This window comes from Argopecten irradians, chromosome 15, assembly GCF_041381155.1.
Source record: "Argopecten irradians isolate NY chromosome 15, Ai_NY, whole genome shotgun sequence".
Taxonomy (NCBI): domain Eukaryota; kingdom Metazoa; phylum Mollusca; class Bivalvia; order Pectinida; family Pectinidae; genus Argopecten; species Argopecten irradians.
The window spans coordinates 5,256,031-5,275,346 of record NC_091148.1 but is presented as its reverse complement, the minus strand read 5'-3'; the positions used below and the strand labels follow the sequence as shown (position 1 = coordinate 5,275,346).

Genomic DNA, 19,316 nt, shown 5'->3' with positions numbered 1-19,316 from the left:
GGTTCAGAGCCAAAATTTATACAAGTTCTGTTCCCCTTCCCCCAAGGATGGTTGTGGCCAAATTTGGTTACAATCCATGCAGAACTCTAGGGCAAGTAGCGATTTATACAATTTGCCTCTATTTCCCCTATTGAGCCCCCCTCCTCCTGCCCCCGGAGGGTCAGAGCCAAAATTTATACAAGTTCTCTTCCCCCTCCCCTTAGGATGTTTGTGGCAAAAATTGGTTACAATCCATGTAGAACTCTATGACAAGTAGAGATTTAAAGGATTTACTTCTATTTCCCCTATTTGGCCCCGCCCCTCCTGCCCCTGGGGGGTCAGAGCCAAACGTATACAAGTTCTGTTCCCCCTCCCCCAAGGATTTTTGTGGCCAAATTTGGTTACAATCCATGCAGAACTCTATGACTAGTAGCGATTTAAAGGATTTACCTCTATTTCCCCTATTGGGCCCCGCCTCTCGTGCCCCATGGGGGGTCAGAGCCAAAATTTATACAAGTTCTGTTCCCCTTCCCCCAAGGATGTTTGTGGCCAAATTTGGTTACATTCCATTCAGAACTCTATGACTAGTAGCGATTAAAAGGATTTACCTCTATTTCCCCTATTGGGCCCCGCCCCTCCTGCCCCCGGGGGGTCAGTGCCAAAATTTATACAAGTTCTGTTCCCCCTCCCCCATGGATGTTTGTGGCCAAATTTGGTTGTAATCCATGCAGAACTCTATGACTAGTAGCGATTTAAAGGAAATGTTGACGGACAGACGGACGACGGACCAGGTGAGCTAAAAATGCATTTGAATATCACACATGACAGAAAATACAGCTAGATTTTACTGTGATTCAATATTGGAAATCTTTAGACTTTCCCGTTTCATTTGGTATATGATTTGTTAACAATAATGTTGAAAATGAAATTCAACAATTCGTGTTCGATATCAGTCTAGTGTCGCAATGGTTTTGAACTTCAATAGTGTACGGTTGAGACACAAGTTAAAAACAAATTTGAGTTGTACGGTTTGGATTTCTTTCTTTCAGATAATGATATGAAAATGGACCAATTTGTATACTATTACTAGAATTAAATTCATAAGACATCATATTTAACATGTATGCGGTAAGACGACTTAGGAAAGCTTCAAATAAAGTAAGTTTCAAATGCTGGTAATGCTATCTTAATTTTGTAGTAGACTAGAAAAACTAGTTTATCCCATAATGTGCCGTAACGTATTTATGCGTAATTATTCATTTGCCCCATTTCATGCACCCTTCTGGAGCCCCACTGAGACCGTTGAAAACTAAATACTAATTTTTTGAAAAGGAGATGTTCATCCCTATATAGCATGTCAATATCGATTCGGTCATTGCATTAGATGCCCAAATAAGTCAAAAATTGAGGTCTGAAATCCGGATTTTAGTGTGTGCCTGGAAACCTGTCGTTGTGAGCTTAATTATCAAGATACAGACATGCAGATGGTCTTAAACGATAGAAGAGATATCAGAGTAATAGAAAATAGAGAGAAAGGGAAAAGGAAGGGGAAAATAGCACCGATTTCAAAAAAAAAAAAAAAAAGTCCCACACGCAGGTTTCTGCCTCCCATGACCCGTGCGTGGTGACCTTTAGGGGACTTCCGGTGACTGTTTTTGCTTGTTTGTAGTGTGTACTGTTTGTTAACATCGTGAAAATGGCATCAAACCGAAATCTAGATGCAAACTGCTTTCATAGATGGCATTTGTAATAACCTACTATCAAAATTGAGTCAAAGTCGAATCCTGCCGGCCGTCGATAGGATATACAGTGACTTTGTGACTCTTACGCATGAAGATGCAATCATATAAATAATACCAAACCCTTGCAATTTCACTTTTTCGCAATATCATCGATCAAAACCGTTGTGCAAAGACTGACACAATGATGTAAACAATGGGTCAAACACTCTTTATTCTTCATCAAATATAGCAAAGCGCATACCAGATTTATACATATGAACCTAATAATTTGTTTTTCAGTCATATTTTGTGAATATCTTGAAATCAGAGCGATTTTTTAAGTGTTCCAGCAAAATTAATGTAGTGTAACTTACTTACTTTTGGAGAAAATCGGCTTTTTGTGTCCCTATTTCCCTGATGCAAATATTCACTGTTGCCATACTTGGAAGGTCTTTATCACTACGGTGTTTATTCCCGTTGAAAACAAGCGTTCTGACGCCCTTCGCGGGATAAGTTCATTTTACGAATTTAAAGTCAACAAAAGAAGCGGAACAACATCAAGAAACAATGCATTTTCAGCACTAATATCGACATTAGTCGGGCACAGAACTCGATACCGAATAATAAGAATTTCCTCTAATAGTTGCATTAGGAAAATATTACGATGTCAGTAAATAAATAATTAATTTCTTTCGTTTGATTCAATTTCTAAATTTGTTGACTTGATCCCGAACATTCCAGTGACGTCACTTTTAGTAGGAAGGAATGAAACGGCAGTCAGTCCCGCCAAATAGTGACGTCACAATCACCGGAGTGACGTTGCTTACATATTTCCAACGGTAGTAAAAAGGAGTACACACTCATTCGGTTTAGTGAATGCATCTTTCTTGATCATCAAAGAAGCGTTTCGCTTTGAGCGAAATCGTGTTAATAACAGGTAATTTGCTTTCGTTTTGAATACCATCTTCTGTATGTATAATGAAAAAATTGCAGGATAAACAGAATACACGGTCAGTATCTTACAATACATGTTTTATTTTGGTGTCGACAGGGAAAACTGAGATGACTCGACAAAACCTCCTCATCTCATCGCAAAAACGATAGCAGCATCGATATTAATTATAGCAAAATAAAAATGTCCGACGTTGGAAATATTGCAAGTACATTCATTATTTGCATAAACCAGTAATTAGAATAATCATTTATTTCATCTAGACTAAATAATTTGCAAATCCCATACACCGCCTGCAAGGAGACGTCCTTCGCCTATCGCTACCCACGATGCTCTCGGTCGTGGTCTTATATTATGTTACTTTTCATACGATATTAAATCTAGATATATCTGTTTTCAACAGTTAAAATTCTATGAAAATGTGTAAAACAAGCAGTCTCAACTGCTATTCCGAGACCGTAAAATGCAATCTTGGTCACCTCAGCCAAAACACAGGGGCACGCAAATTTTGACAGAAATGTTTACTAGTAATTTGATACGAATGTCATCTAAAAGAATTGGAGACCTGTTTTTAAGTGCCTGCCCGTATTATTTTTTTGTGAAAAAGGAACTGTATGTGATATTTAAATGAAAACACATATTTTACCTAAGAAGCCAATGATATATATAATGTAAGTATCCGTTAGCTTGTTAACTTACATAATGTATAATAATAAAAATACTGTTAGAGATATCTTCATAATTCCAGCTGTTCCGAAATCAGAATGATTTTTTTAGTGTCCCAGCAAAATTAATGTATTTTATTTTTCTTACTATTTGAGAAAATCAACTTTTTATGGCCCTGTTCCCCTGATGCAAAAATTCACTTGGAAGGTCTTTATCACTACGGTGTTGATTCTGGTTGAAAACAAGAACTCTGACGCCCTTCGAATTTGCGAATTCAAACTCATCAAAAGTAGCGGAACAATATGAACAAGAGGCCCAGAGGGCCTGTATCGCTCACCTGGTTTGCAATGCCAAGTAATGTACATGTTCTGACTACAGGTTCAGGGGGGTCTGAGCCAAAATTTATACAACTTCTATTCCTCTTCCCCCAAGGATGTTTGTGGCCAAATTTGGTCACAATCCATGCAGAACTCTAGGACAAGTAGCGATTTACAGGATTTACATCTAGTTCCCCTATCGAGCCACGTCCCTCCTGCCCCCTGCCCCCGGGGGTCTGAGCCAAAATTTATACAACTTCTGTTCCCCTTCCACCAAGGATGTTTGTGGCCAAATTTGGTTACAATCTATGCAGAACTCTAGGACAAGTAGCGATTTATAGGATTTATCTCTATTTCCCCTATTGGGCCCCATCCCTCCTGCCCCCGGGGGGTCAGAGCCAAAATTTATACAATTTCTAGTCTCCTCCCCCATGGATGTTTGTGGCCAAATTTGGTTACAATCCATCTAAAACTCTAGGACAAGTAGCGATTTATAGGATTAACATCTATTTCCTCTATTGGACCCCACCCCTCCTGCCCCCGGGGGGTCAGAGCCGAAATTTATACAAGTTCCATTCCCCTTCCCACAAGGATGTTTGTGGCCAAAATGGTTACAATCCATGCAGAACTCTATGACTAGTAGCGATTTAAAGGAAATGTTGACGGACAGACGGACGCCACGCCTTCGGGCCAGGTGAGCTAACAAGAGGCCCATGGGCCTTAGCGGTCACCTGAGTTCAGACACAGAATGAAACAAAGACATGCTTATAAACACTATAAATATATATTGGCCCATCAGGCCCTTGAAGTCAGTCAGTGATTTTATAAATTTTTAATCTATGAAGATTATTTGGTTCCATCAAATCTGTGAATTCAGGAGAAAGATTTTTGAAATGTTATCCATTTTGACCCCTTTTGGCCCCACCCCTCTCGCCCCTGGGAGTCGGCCAGGACCAATATGGATATGATGTTAAATGCTATCTCAAGCTAATAATTCTAACCCAGATTGACTAATTTCCTATGAAAACTAAGCAAATAATGTTCCTAAATGTGTTTTCCTAGTATATAAACTATAGTAAATTTGACCCCCTCCCTAGGGGAAAATCTGAGATCCAAGGGCCATGAAATTCACAAATTTTTGTAAAGGGCCTTAAGACCTTCCAATCTATCAAGAGTATCTGGTTCCATCAAATCTGTGAATTCAAAAAGAAGATTTTTGAAATTACCATTTTGACCCCTTTTGGCTCCGCCCCTCTGGCCCCTGGGGGTCAGCCATGACCAGTATGGATATGATGTTAAAATGCTATTTCAGGCTAATAATTCCAACCCAGTTTGACTAATTTCTTATGAAAAATAGGCAAATAATGTTCATAAATGTGTTTTTCCTATATAAACTAAAGTAAACTTGACCCCCTCCCCAGGGGGAAACGTGAGACACCAGGGTCATATAATTCACAATTTTTGTAAAGGACCTTAAGACCTTTCTATTTATGAAAAGTATTTGATTCTACGGTTTCCAGAATTTCAGAAGAAGATTTTTGAAGTTTTAGCCTATTTGACCCATTTTGACCCCGCCCCTAAGGCCCCTGGGGGTCAGTCATTGAAAATTTGTTAATAGGATTAAATGGCCTTCTCATACTGATAATTCTGACAACATTTGACTCATTTCCTATGACAAATGACCAAATAATGCGCAAAAATGTGTTTTCCCAATATAAACTACAGTAAAATTAACCCCCTCCCCAGGGGGAAACTAGAGACCCCAGGGTCATATAATTCACAATTTTTGTAAAGGACCTTAAGACCTTTCTATTTATGAAAAGTATTTGATTCTACCACATCTGTGAGCAGAGAAGAAGATTTTTGAAATTTTACCCCTTTTGGCCCCTCCCACAGCCCCCTGGGGGGTGGGGACCATATAATTCACAATTTTGATTGGCCTTATACCTTAGAAGGTTTGTGCAAAATTTCATTGAAATTGATTCAGCAGTTTTGGAGAAGAAGTCGTAAATGTAAATTGTTTACGGACATACGACGCACGACGGACGACGCACGAAGCATGACGACGGACAAAAGGCGATTAGAATAGGTCACCCGAGTCTCAGGTGACCTAAAAAAGAAACAGTACTGGATCGCGACCATGCAATTATCGTGATTTTTTCGTTTTTTTTTTTTTTTTTTATTATTCACTTCAGTATCAAACAAGTAGCGATCTTGGAAGACTTAAAATTCACATAAACTATCATAAGTCCAAGAAATTTCAGAAATAGCATTAATTTCTTATATTTGAGTTAAATCATACGAAATATTGGCAGACAATGCATCCATCCAATCGGACCTGTTCCCGACATCGACTGTACCAGTTATCGTGATTTTTCAACTTAGTAGAATTTCACGATGCACACGCAGTAAGCTCCATCGAAAGATGTAATCTAAAAACAGATAGTGTTGTTCAATTTCTCACAGCATATAACTTTGATACTCCATGGTAACGTTATGAAAGAAAAGCTGTTGTTTCAAATGCCTAACGTTGAAAAATATGGGTTTGTATATTCATTATTTACATAAACCAGTCTGGACATTAAAACAAATCAATTATTTCATCTAGACAAATAATAACTTGCAACATTCCATACACCGCCTGGAAGGAGACGTCCTAGGCCTATCACTACCCACGATGCACTCGATTGTGGTCTTATAGTATGTAACTTTTTATCAATTATGTGATCGACAGTTATATTTATAACTATGAATATGTGGAAAGAACGTGTATACAAGATAAAAACAACCCATCTGATTCTCAACTGCTATTCCAGGACCGTAAAATGTAGTATTGGTCACCTCAGCCCAAACACAGGGACACGCAATGCAAGTTATTCATTATCTAAAATAGTTGCTACGTACGTCATGTTCACATAATCGAAAAATGAATTATATATTTTGTAAATATCGGTTAGCTTGTAATAATAATAAGAAGAAACGGAGCAAAAACAATATGTCCCCCCAACTTCGTTTGGGGGACATAATAAGCAAGATTCAGATGAAAATTTGAAGTTTTTGCTGGGAACTTGCATCAAGCTGTATGTAAGTGCCACAATTGTAGGATAAATACGAGCACTTTGCATGAAATCACCATGTTAATACAAGGTAGAATATCTAATTAACCCTTAGGCTGCTGCAATGGTTTGTATAGTAATGACTCTCAGTGCTGCATTAATTTTGTAAAATCCAGGGAAATGATAACCTAATTATAAATGATTATATCTTGAAAACTATTTGCATTATGTGAATAAAAGTTATATGAAAATTGTTTGTTATTGCCTGTAGCTTATATTGATGTTGTTTATTCCGCAAATATACTTCTCGTTAAACATACAGGTAACAATACAGGTGACTAAAGGTAAAAATATTAGGTTGTATCAAATAATAACAGAGAAAACTCAATTTAAATTATGAAATAAAACCAATTTAATAGAGTAACCTTAGTATTAAGAAGCATATGACTTCATTTGGTTATTAAGTCTTTGAAAAAATCCAGGTAAAAACTTCTAAAACTAATTAATATTCACAAACAAAATCTTGATAATTGTTCATGAAGGAAAGAAGCTAGTTTCCTGTTTAATTTCTAGTCTATCATCACATAGTGTATGCATTTGCATTATGCACCACATATTATCTCTATCTTAGACCAAGTTACCCTTAAAAGTATTGTTATAGCTCAGGTGAGTCCAGGTAAGTCATTTTCAGTCAGGTGAAAGTTAATTAGACAATATAACTAGAAAACGATCCTAAACAATTTCTGAAAAATTGTTTTTCAAATGCATCATGACTTGACCAACAGTGGTATAAATCACTTAATCTGGATAGAACCCATAGCCGTTATCAACGTAAAAGAAACACCTGCATCTCATAAAACGTAATCCCAGTGTCATTTTTCGTTCATGTTTTCTTTGAATATGCCGGTCGGTCATTGACGGTAAACTTTGTGAAGATAATATAAACAAATTTGTGTGAACAACTATATTTTCTATATTGTAATCATCCAAAAATGCTTTTAAAAGCAACTAGCTTACATTTATTTATGTTATGTATTAATTTCAACTCGCCTGTGAAAGTCAATCTTGTCGTCTGTCAACACGGCAGCCGGCCGTGTGGGGGGCTGCCTCATGTTCTGTGTTGGCATCGGGCACACACTAATTCATAGGAGAAACTAAAATAATTTTGCCTTCTATTGGATCCCAATCTAAAGTATCTGACCCTTCAAATTTACTTTCAACTTCTGACAACATCGCTAGCAAAGAACTGTTGTACACGTTCTTCATCACTTCGATCTATCGGAGCGGCCATTTTGACGAGTCAGTATACCATTCGAATTCCTCCACACCTGTGGTTATTTTTAATGTATAATCCCGAGAATATCGAATGTAATTACACTAGAACCAATCGGAAGCATTCTACTTTCGTTTTCAGTCATAATTTTAGCAACAGGAGAGAGATTTGACGATCGGACCGCCGGTTGAAAACTCGGAGTCAAAAAACGTCTTTTTACGCGTGTAGCACTGAGGGCCATTTAAACCAACGCGTATATAGTCGCGTGTAGCTGAGTTTCGGTCTGTAACACCATACACAATGTCTTTAAACTCTACAACTTGGAACCTACCTGTTTGGTAATCCTATATCAAAGCAATACCGGAAACGGATCAAAACATTGTTGCCATACTAGTTGCACTACAGTGGGGTAGCACATTTGTGAATTAAACTTTGAATGTGATTTCAAATTCCCGAGGAAGGCAAGGAAAGATTTTGTTTTCATCTGAATATGGACGTACTAAAGAGTTTTTGTTTTCCAGTACAGACATGTCACTTTTACTTTTGAGAACTTGACTACAGAGAGACTTACTTTTGTCGTTTTTCCATCTGAGCGCGTACGTGTGCCTCAATCTTTGTAGGATCTTGTACAGCCTCGTTACCCAGTACTCTCATCAGATTGGCCATTCTCACTGTAACCAAACATTTTAAGTTTCACATAAACAATTAGCGTTCCAATTATGTTGTATTTTAGCATAAACATATAGATCTTGGGCAGTATTAAAACAAATGAAATCTGTTTGGTAAAATTTTCATACCCTAATTTCAATTTTCAAGGGATGAAACAAACAACCTTGAAACATTCTCAATACCTAAATATCTAAGATATCAATAACATTACTAATGCCAGATAAATATGAGTAATATGCACTGCATAGTTTTACAGAAATGAGGCCATATGTGGTCAATATGAGCCCTTTTCGCTCTACTTCTTAGGCCCCCAGGGGTCAGTTCAAGGGACAAGAAAAGCATATGGATGCACCTTGGTCCTTTGCACCATGTGAGCTAATATCTAGCATATAAAAATAGTGAAAATTTCAATTTGTATCAAAATATAATCCTATTTATATATTATTGCCTTCTTTTGAGGGCACTATGGTCTCATAGTGTTGTCGAGGGATGGCATAGTACCCAAGCCGAAGGCGAGGGTACTAGTCGAGGGATGGCATAGTACCCGAGCCGAAAATCTGGTTGTCACCATAGAGAATGTTTGACTGCCGACTCCGCCACATGATATTCATCTGAACTTTCCACCAGGTCAAAATGTCTTGCTCTTCTGGATGACATTGAGGGAACATATGAGCCAAAGGCGAGGGTACTATGCCATCACAAGACAACACTATGAGACTATAGTGTCCTCAAAAGAAGGCAATAATGTTTTTAGTACATAACGAATTGAAAAAATGTTAGAACAAAAAATTATGTGCGATCACCAATAACAATTTATTTAAAGAGACAATTCACTCAGACTAATTCTTTTACATAACCAAGAAACAAAATATGGCATAAATGTATTGTTCTACATTTCTTATGGAACATATAACATAAAATATTTACAAATTCCACGTCATTGTTTAGTATTTTAATTGATACCGTTGTAATTTCAAATCGTTGATCAATACGATTAAGTAGGTATAATATGTACGCTGTATCCACACCCACGCCAAAGTCACGCACATTAAACAAATGAACTACATAACCACTGAGGAGGTGGTAAATAATTTTTAGGCAAGATAATTCACCTAATAAGGTAAACACACTACTGTCAGAGCGATTTGAGCAGTTCTAGACAAAAGTTGCATTACTCTACGAGCAAGGGACAGGGTTCGGCATACAAGATGTTCGACCACAATGTGTAATGGCGGACAGCGAGCGAGTTTGAACATTTCACACGCATTTCACCACCATGGGCTTTTCTGGCATATCACAATAAAACCGACTGATCTAATTTCCATTAGAACTGGGTTTTTTCCCGATACATGTACAAATTTTTATGTTCTCTTAGACTGAATTGTCCCTTTAAACGAGTGCGGACACGTCTAAACTTTAACATTTATAAATGTCATGGTTGGAGGCGTCTAAATACATTTTTCCAGGCAGAAAATCCTCACTGCATATTTTGTTGCCTGCTCAGTTCAATTTGCTATTTTGTTCTTTTGTAAATTCATCAGCATTAAAGTTTCCAAAACGTGACATTTATGTTTTGCAAAACGTCGTCCGCACACGGCTTGTTTGCCAGTGAACAGTGCAGATAGCGACTGTGACGTCATTTTCGTAACAAAAAGCACGTCAAACCATAGTGCCCCGGGAAACCATAGTTCCGGGACTATGGCTAAATAGTGCCCGGGGGCTGAGCCAAAGAAAATGCAAGAAAAAGTCACGTTATGTACTAATACAGTATAACACGAACCTCTGGCGACCAACAAAATAACTTTGTTATAAACATAGTTTGTTATACACACATTATTGACATCTTATAGAAACCTTGATGGGTAATGAAAATCACTATGTTATAACCATGTTTTACTGTACTTAATGTTGACATTCTAAGAGACCAATCAAATCGAATATCTCACCTTTAGGCTCTGGTGGCGGCTGTAAACCAAGTCTTATTTTTTCCTGTTCATCTTTCTGTGCTTCTTGTCTGTTTTGTCGTCGTAACTTCTTCCTTTCTTTCTTCGTGAGGTAAACAGGAATTTCAGGTGGTTTCTCAGGTTCAGCTACCAAATGCAAATTATACAACTATTAAGAATGGCAAGGTTTTTTGAAATTTTCACATTTACATCCAGTAGAGGGACTGTATCAAAACTTTTGACTTAAATTACAAAGGGAGGTAATTCTAGTTTTAACTAAATTGAAAGATTTTTTAAGAGAATCTGGAGCCAGATCAGAAATGATTATGATCATATATTGGTGTTCAAGTATCTACTGAATTTATCATCATTGTAGAACAAACTCAGTTTAATATTCTATAACTGTACATTATCAGTTATGTGGGGATCCGGAGTATGCCAAGTTGTATGTGAAGTTGTTTCCACATGGAGAAGGATTAACATCAGAAAACTGTCAGCACATTAACCCTTTACCACATGTAAGCGACGTTGGACGCCCCCGCACCATCTCAATGTAAGTGCCTCTGGACGCCCGTACACGATCTCAATGCAAGCGACTCTGGACGCCAATTTGACTATCAATGTTTTTGCTAGCTTCGTATCACGTGATAAAAGCGCCATCTGTGTTCAGACTTTACAATCTAGTTATAGACGTGACCAAATTTCTAACCAATCAAAAATCAGTGTTACTATATAAAACTCTGAATATATTAGCCGAGAAAATCACACATGTGTTCACTGCTTCACTCATGTTACCGGGGACACCATCATGGCTTCTGTTGTTGATATTACGGCAGATATTTGTAATTATAAGTACAATGTCATGATATTTAAATATCACAGGCCTAAAAGCATATAATCTGACAATGATTTAGACCATGTTTTATTCAATTTGACCGATTGAAAATCTGATGGTCATGAAGAACGGTGAGGTCCCGTACTATCGCCATTACCTGACGCCGTGTTGGAATGGACTGGCGAGTTTACAGCCGTGAGTGTTGATAATTTTGTTAGAAACTTGTTGTTAAAACTTCAATACACCTTTAATATACTTCATCTAAAGTTGATAGATTATTTTCGTGCATTTTTCAACGGCAAATAATGTACAAACATCCCACAAGTCTGAACACAGGTGGCGCTTTCATCACGTGATACGAAGCTAGCAAAACATTGAGAGTCAAAATGGCATCCAGAGTCGCTTGCATTGAGATCGTGTACGGGCGTCCAGAGGCGCTTACATTGAGATGGTGCGGGGGCGTCCAACGTCGCTTACATGTGGCAAGGGGTTTACTGGAATATAGGGAGTATGCAAGTGTTCAGGTTTCCACATGAAATTATCATCATCTTACCTTCAGATAGCTCTAAGTAAATTAGCTGGAATGTAGGGAGTATGTGATCAGTATTCAGGTTTCCATAGGACGAAGTCTGAATCAGACGACACAGTCCCACTTACTGTACCAGGATACAATTACAGTGCAGCAACGAGGATACTGTCACCGTACTCAATACCTGGGGTTATCTCCCTTGTATAGTATCTTAAATATATACTGGTAGGTTTATCATATACTAATACAATCATATCCTCTTTGTGACTGGGTGAGGACACTTAGCATTATAACATTGTATATTCAGATTGACTAACACCAAATATCATATACAGAGGATTCCACATAATCAAATAACGGTTATTTGAATATTTGGGTTATTTGCATCAAATTCTGCGGTCCCGATTTTTTCCTTCTTTATATTTGTTTTTCAACTCTGTGTATTTGCATAGACTTTTACATGACCTCCGGTTATTTGAATACAGAGGATTCCACTTATTTGAATAAGTCATTTTCCAGAAGAAATTATGCAAATAACCGGAGTATTCGAATAGGTGGAATTGACATTTTGCACATTCGTTTGACCTCACACATACGTATGTGAACAGGCAAATAGATATCGTTTCGTTTACTTGATAAATACGTAAATTACTTACACTTAAAACGAACAACAAGTTATTATTTTCGAAGTTGTATATCAATTTTAATTGTTTAATAACAAAAAATATTACAATATTAGATTCTTGTTTACGTTAGATCGACAATTGAATATTTGAGAAACAGCTGAACGATCGATATCAAATGCAAGAAGAGGCCCAGAGGGCCTGTATCGCTCACCTGGTTTGTAATGCCTAGTAAGGTTCATTGTTTCTTTTCTGAAGAAATTTGAATATTTACCTCTAATTCCCCTATTGGGCCCCACTCTTTCTTCTCAAGGGGGTCAGAGCCAAAAATTATAGGAATTCTGTTAACCCCAAGGATGTTTCTGGGCCAAATTTGGTTAAAATCCAAGCAGAACTCTAAGACTAGTAGCAATTTATAGGATTTACCTAAATTTCCCTATTGGGCCCCGCCCCTCCTGCCCCCAGGGGGTCAGAGCCAAAATTTATACAAGTTCTATTCCCCTTCCCCCAAGGATGTTTCTGGCCAAATTTGGTTTCAATCCATGCAGAACTCTAGGACAAGTAGCGATTTATAGGATTTACCTCTATTTCCCCTATTGGGCCCCGCCCCTCCTGTCCCCAGGGGGTCAGAGCAAAAATTTATACAAAGTTCTGTTCCCCTTCCCCCTAGGATGTTTCTGGCCAAATTTGGTTACAATCCATGCAGAACTCTAGAACAAGTAGCGATTTATAGGATTTACCTAAATTTCCCCTATTGGGCCCCGCCCCTAATGTCCCCGGGGGGGTCAGAGCCAAAATTTATACAAGTTCTATTCCCCTTCCCCCAAGGATGTTTCTGGCCAAATTTGGTTACCAACCATGCAGAACTCTAGGACAAGTAGCCATTTATAGGATTTACCTCAATTTCCCCTATTGGGCCCCGCCCCTCCTGTCCTCGGGGGGTTCAGAGCAAAAATTTAAACAAGTTCTGATCCCCTTCCCCCAAGGATGTTTCTGGCCAAATTTGGTTACAATCCATGCAGAACTCTAGGACAAGTAGCGATTTATAGGATTTACCTAAATTTCCCTTATTGGGCCACGCCCCTCCTGTCCCCAGGGGGTCAGAGCCAAAATTTATACAAGTTCTGTTCCCCTTCCCCCAAGGATGTTTCTGGCCAAATTTGGTTACAATCCATGCAGAACACTAGGACAAGTAGCGATTTATAGGATTTACCTCAATTTCCCCTATTGGGCCCCGCCCCTCCTGTCCCCGGGGGGTCAGAGCCAAAATTTATACAAGTTCTATTCCCCTTCCCCCAAGGATGTTTCTGGCCAAATTTGGTTTCAATCCATGCAGAACTCTAGGACAAGTAGCGATTTATAGGATTTACCTCAATTTCCCCTATTAGGCCCAGCCCCTCCTGTCCCCGGGGGGTCAGAGCAAAAATTTATACAAGTTCTGTTCCCCTCCCCCCAAGGATGTTTCTGGCCAAATTTGGTTAAAATCCATGCAGAACTCTATGACTAGTAGCGATTTAAAGGAAATGTTGACGGACAGACGGACGACGGACGGACGGACGGACGGACGGACGGACGGACGGACGGACGACGGACGACGCGCCATGACATAAGCTCACCGGCCCTTCGGGCCAGGTGAGCTAATAACTAAACAGGATTGAATTTGTGTCTACAATTCTGAACCTAAATAATAAACAAATTTACATACATTTGCCTGGCAAAATGAACTTACGATCGTGATTAAACTTCAAAGTGCCGATCAACTAGTGGTGTTGTTTCTTACACATGTATAAGAATTCGAAAATGGCGGCAGGTGATGAAGCCATGCGTTCACTGGACCTAAATGTGTTTGGAGAATTCTCCCTGTATTGTTGATCTATACGGCGAATAGCTTGATAACATTTCAGAAATTAATGCATATTCAAGTAGCAATGAAACAACGTAGCAAGTATCTTTTGTATCCTACATACTGTACGAAACTTGCAATAGTCATTGCACGCTGACTTTGCATGCATTTAAGTCTCGTTCAACGAGACGCTTGATTCGCACATGTCTGTCGTAGTCAACAAGACTCTGGTTGAACGAGACTACTCATAAATGGCGATTGTTGTAAGGAAGCATGGTTTCTCCAATCGATCGCGAACTAAGGTATGTTACGTTAATAAACAAGAGGACCAGAGGGCCTTTATCGCTCACCTGGTTTGTAATGCCAAGTAATGTTCTGAATACAGGTTCATTGTTTCTTTTCTGAAGGAATTTTAATATTTACCTCTAATTCCCCTATTGGGCCCCGCCCCTCCTGCCCCCAGCGGGTCAGAGGCAAAATATATACAAGTTCTGTTCCCCTTCTCCCAAGGATATTTGTGGCCAAATTTGGTTCCAATCCATGCAGAACTATATGACTAGTAGTGATTTAAAGGATTTACCTCTATTTCCCCTATTGGGCCCCGCCCCTCCTGCCCCTGGGGGATCAGAGCCAAAATTTATACAAGAGGCCCAGAGGGCCTGTATCGCTCACCTGGTTTTTTGTTAGTAATTATCACAAGACTCAGACAATTAGAAAAATAAGCAAAATTGACTCCCAAAGTTTAATTTTGAAGCACAACCATACAATGATGCTATTGATACCAGGTTCAGAGACAAAGTAATTTATATGAAAATAGTAGCCTAATTGACCTTTTGACCTCGCATCTATTGCCGTCTAAGGCCCCGGGGGTCAGCCCTATCATTTGTACAATTTCAAATCCCAACCCTATAAGGATGCTACCATTGCATTATAAGTGCTCTTCCATTCTTAGTTGCAGAGAAGAAGTCGTTTATATGGAAATAGCTAAATTGACCCCTTTTGACCCCACCCTTCAGGCCCCCGGGGGGTCAGCCCCATCATTTGCAAAATTTTGAATCCGAACCCTATAAGGATGTAACCATTGCATTATGAGCGTAATCCCATGTTAAGTTGCAGAGAAAGTCATTTATATGGAAATTGACCACTTTTGACCCCGCCCCTCAGGCCCCCGGGGGGTCAGCCCTATCATTTGCACAATTTTGAATTCCCACACTATAAGGATACTACCATTGTATTATGGGTGCTATACCGTGCTTAGTTTCAGAGAAGAAGTCGTTTATATGGAAATAGCCAAATTGGCCACTTTCGACCCCGCCCCTCAGGCCCCCTGGGGGTCAGCCCCATCATTTGCACAATTTTGAATCCCCACCCTATAAATATGCTACCATTGCATTATGGGTGCTATACCATGCTTAGTTTCAGAGAAGAAGTCGTTTATATGGAAATAGCCAAATTGGCCCCTTTTGACCCCGCCCCTCAGGCCCCCTGGGGGTCAGCCCCATCATTTGTACAATTTTGAATCCCCATCCTATAAGGATGCTACCATTGCATTATGGGTGCTATCCCATGCTTGGTTTCAGAGAAGAAGTCGTTTATATGGAAATAGCCAAATTGAACCCTTTTGACCCCGCCCCTCAGGCCCCCCGGGGGTCAGCCACATCATTTGTACAATTTTGAATCCCCACCCTATAAGGATGCTACCATTGCATTATGGGTGCTATCCCATGCTTGGTTTCAGAGAAGAAGTCGTTTATATGGAAATAGCCAAATTGACCCCTTTTGACCCCGCCCCTCAGGCCCCCGGGGGGTCAGCCACATCATTTGTACAATTTTTAATCCCTACCCTATAACGATACTACCATTGCATTATGAGTGCTATCTCATGCTTAGTTTCAGAGAAGAAGTCGTTTATATGGAAATAGCCAAATTGACCCCATTTGACCCCGCCCCTCAGGCCCCCGGGGGGTCAGCCCCATCATTTGTACAATTTTGAATCCCCACCCTATAAGGATGCTACCATTGCATTATGGGTGCTATCCCATGCTTGGTTTCAGAGAAGAAGTCGTTTATATGGAAATAGCCAAATGGACCCCATTTGACCCCGCCCCTCAGGCCCCCGGGGGTCAGCCCCATCATTTGTACAATTTTGAATCCCCACCCTATAAGGATGCTACCATTGCATTATGGGTGCTATCCCATGCTTGGTTTCAGAAAAGAAGTCGTTTATATGGAAATAGCCAAATTGACCCCTTTTGGCCCCGCCCCTCAGGCCCCTGGGGGGTCAGACCCATCATTTGTACAATTTTCAGTTAGTAGCCCATAAGATGCTACAGCCAAATTTTCCGACCAGCGGTTATGGAGAAGAAGTCGATTGTTGACGGACCGACGATAACGGACGGACGGACGACGGACGACGGACGACGGACGCCACGGTATGGCATAAGCTCACCTTGGTCCTTCGGACCAGGTGAGCTAACAAGTTCTGTTCCCCTTCCCCCAAGAATGTTTGTGGCTGATTTTGGATACAATCCATGCCAAACTCTAGGACAAGTAGCAATTTAAAGGATTTACCTCTATTCCCTATTGGGCCCCGCCCCTCTGCCCCGGGGGTGAGAGCCAAGACTTATACAAGTTCTGTTCCCCTTCCCCCAAGGATGTTTGTGGCCAAATTTGGTTACAATCCATGCAGAACTCTATGACTAGTAGTGATTTAAAGGATTTACCTCTATTTCCCCTATTGGGCCCAGCCCCTCCTGCCCCTGGGGGGCCAGAGCAAAAAATTATACAAGTTCTGTTCCCCTTCCCCTAAGGATGTTTGTGGCCAAATTTGGTTACAATCCATACAGAACTCTATGACTTGTAGCGATTTAAAGGATTTACCTCTATTTCCCCTATTGGGCCCCGCCCCTCCTGCCCCTGGGGGATCAGAGCCAAAATTTATACAAGTTCTGTTCCCCTTCCCCCAAGAATGTTTGTGGCTGATTTTGGATACAATCCATGCCAAACTCTAGGACAAGTAGCAATTTAAAGGATTTACCTCTATTCCCCTATTGGGCCCCGCCCCTCCTGCCCCCGGGGGGTGAGAGCCAAGACTTATACAAGTTCTGTTCCCCTTCCCCCAAGGATGTTTGTGGCCAAATTTGGTTACAATCCATGCAGAACTCTATGACTAGTAGCGATTTAAAGGATTTACCTCTATTTCCCCTATTGGGCCAGCCCCTCCTGCCCCCGGGGGGGTCAGAGCCAAAATTTATACAAGTTCTGTTCCCCTTCCCCCAAGGATGTTTGTGGCCAAATTTGGTTACATTTCATTCAGAATTCTATGACTAGTAGCGATTTAAAGGATTTACCTCTATTTCCCCTATTGGGCCCCGCCCCTCCTGCCCCCGGGGGGCCAGAGCCAAAATTTATACAAGTTCTGTTCCCCTTACCCCAAGGATGTTTCTGGCCAAATTTGGTTCTAATCCATGCAGAACTCTATGACTAGTAGCGATTTAAAGGATTTACCTCTATTTCCCCTATTGGGCCCCGCCCCTCCTGCCCCTGGGGGGCCAGAGCAAAAAATTATACAAGTTCTGTTCCCCTTCCCCTAAGGATGTTTGTGGCCAAATTTGGTTACAATCCATACAGAACTCTATGACTTGTAGCGATTTAAAGGATTTACCTCTATTTCGCCTATTGGGCCCTGCCCCTCCTGCCCCCGGGGGGTCAGAGCCAAAATTTATACAAGTTCTGTTCCCCTTCCCCCAAGGATGTTTGTGGCCAAATTTGGTTCCAATCCATGCAGAACTCTAGGACAAGTAGTGATTTATAGGAAATGTTGACGGACGGACGGACGCCGCGCCATGACATAAGCTCACCGGCCCTTCGGGCCAGGTGAGCTAATAAACATATTTGAAAGTGCAAATGCTTTAATTAGATGTTTGAGTCAGTGATTATACTAAAGTTCATTTTACCAGGCAAATGTACGTAAATTTGTTTATTATTTCGGTTCAGAATTGTAGACACAAATTCAAACCTGTTTAGTTATTGCATTTGATATCGATCGTTTAGCTGTTTCTCAAATATTCACGTGTCGATGTAACGTAAACAAGAATCTAATATTGGAATCGTTTTGGTTATTAAACAATTAAAATTGATTTACAACTTCGAAAATAATTACTTGTTTTTCGTTTTAAGTGTAAATAATTTACGTATTTATCAAGTAAACGAAACGATATCTATTTGCCTGTTCACATGCATATGTGTGAGGTCAAACAAAGGTGCAAAATGTCATCTCTGCCTATTCGAATACTCCGGTTATTTGCATATTTTCTTCTGGAAAATGACCTATTCAAATAAGCGGAATCATCTGTATCAATAGTCATATCCTCTTTGTGACAGGGTGAGGACACTTAGCATTATAACATTGTATTCAGATTGACTAACACCAAATATCATATATCAATAGTCATATCCTCTTTGTGACAGGGTGGGGACACTTAGCATTATAACATTGTATATTCAGATTGACTAACACCAAATATCATATATCAATACAGTGATATCCTCTTTGTGACAGGTTTGGGACACTTAGCATTATAACATTGTATATTCAGATTGACTAACACCAAATATCATATATCAATACAGTCATATCCTCTTTGTGACTGGGTGAGGACACTTAGCATTATAACATTGTATATTCAGATTGACTAACACCAAATATCATATATCAATACAGTCATATCCTCTTTGTGACTGGGTGGGGACACTTAGCATTATAACATTGTATACTCAGATTGACTAACACCAAATATCATATATCAATACAGTCATATCCTCTTTGTGACAGGGTGAGGACACTTAGCATTATAACTTTGTATATTCAGATTGACTAACACCAAATATCATATATCAATACAGTCATA

The 19,316-nt window shown here is 39.8% G+C and overlaps 1 protein-coding gene across 2 annotated transcripts in view; it reads right to left on the bottom strand.

The window, feature by feature from the left end:
* Positions 1-19,316, bottom strand: part of LOC138309585 (U4/U6 small nuclear ribonucleoprotein Prp3-like) — a 43,380-nt gene that overhangs the window by 5,246 nt on the left and 18,818 nt on the right. For both annotated transcript variants that reach the window (XM_069250811.1, XM_069250812.1), the window contains exons 14-15: positions 10,580-10,723; positions 8,536-8,635 (exon numbers count right to left, since the gene is read on the bottom strand). In XM_069250811.1, coding sequence (XP_069106912.1) covers positions 8,536-8,635; positions 10,580-10,723 — 244 coding nt within the window. The remainder of the gene's footprint in view (positions 1-8,535; positions 8,636-10,579; positions 10,724-19,316) is intronic.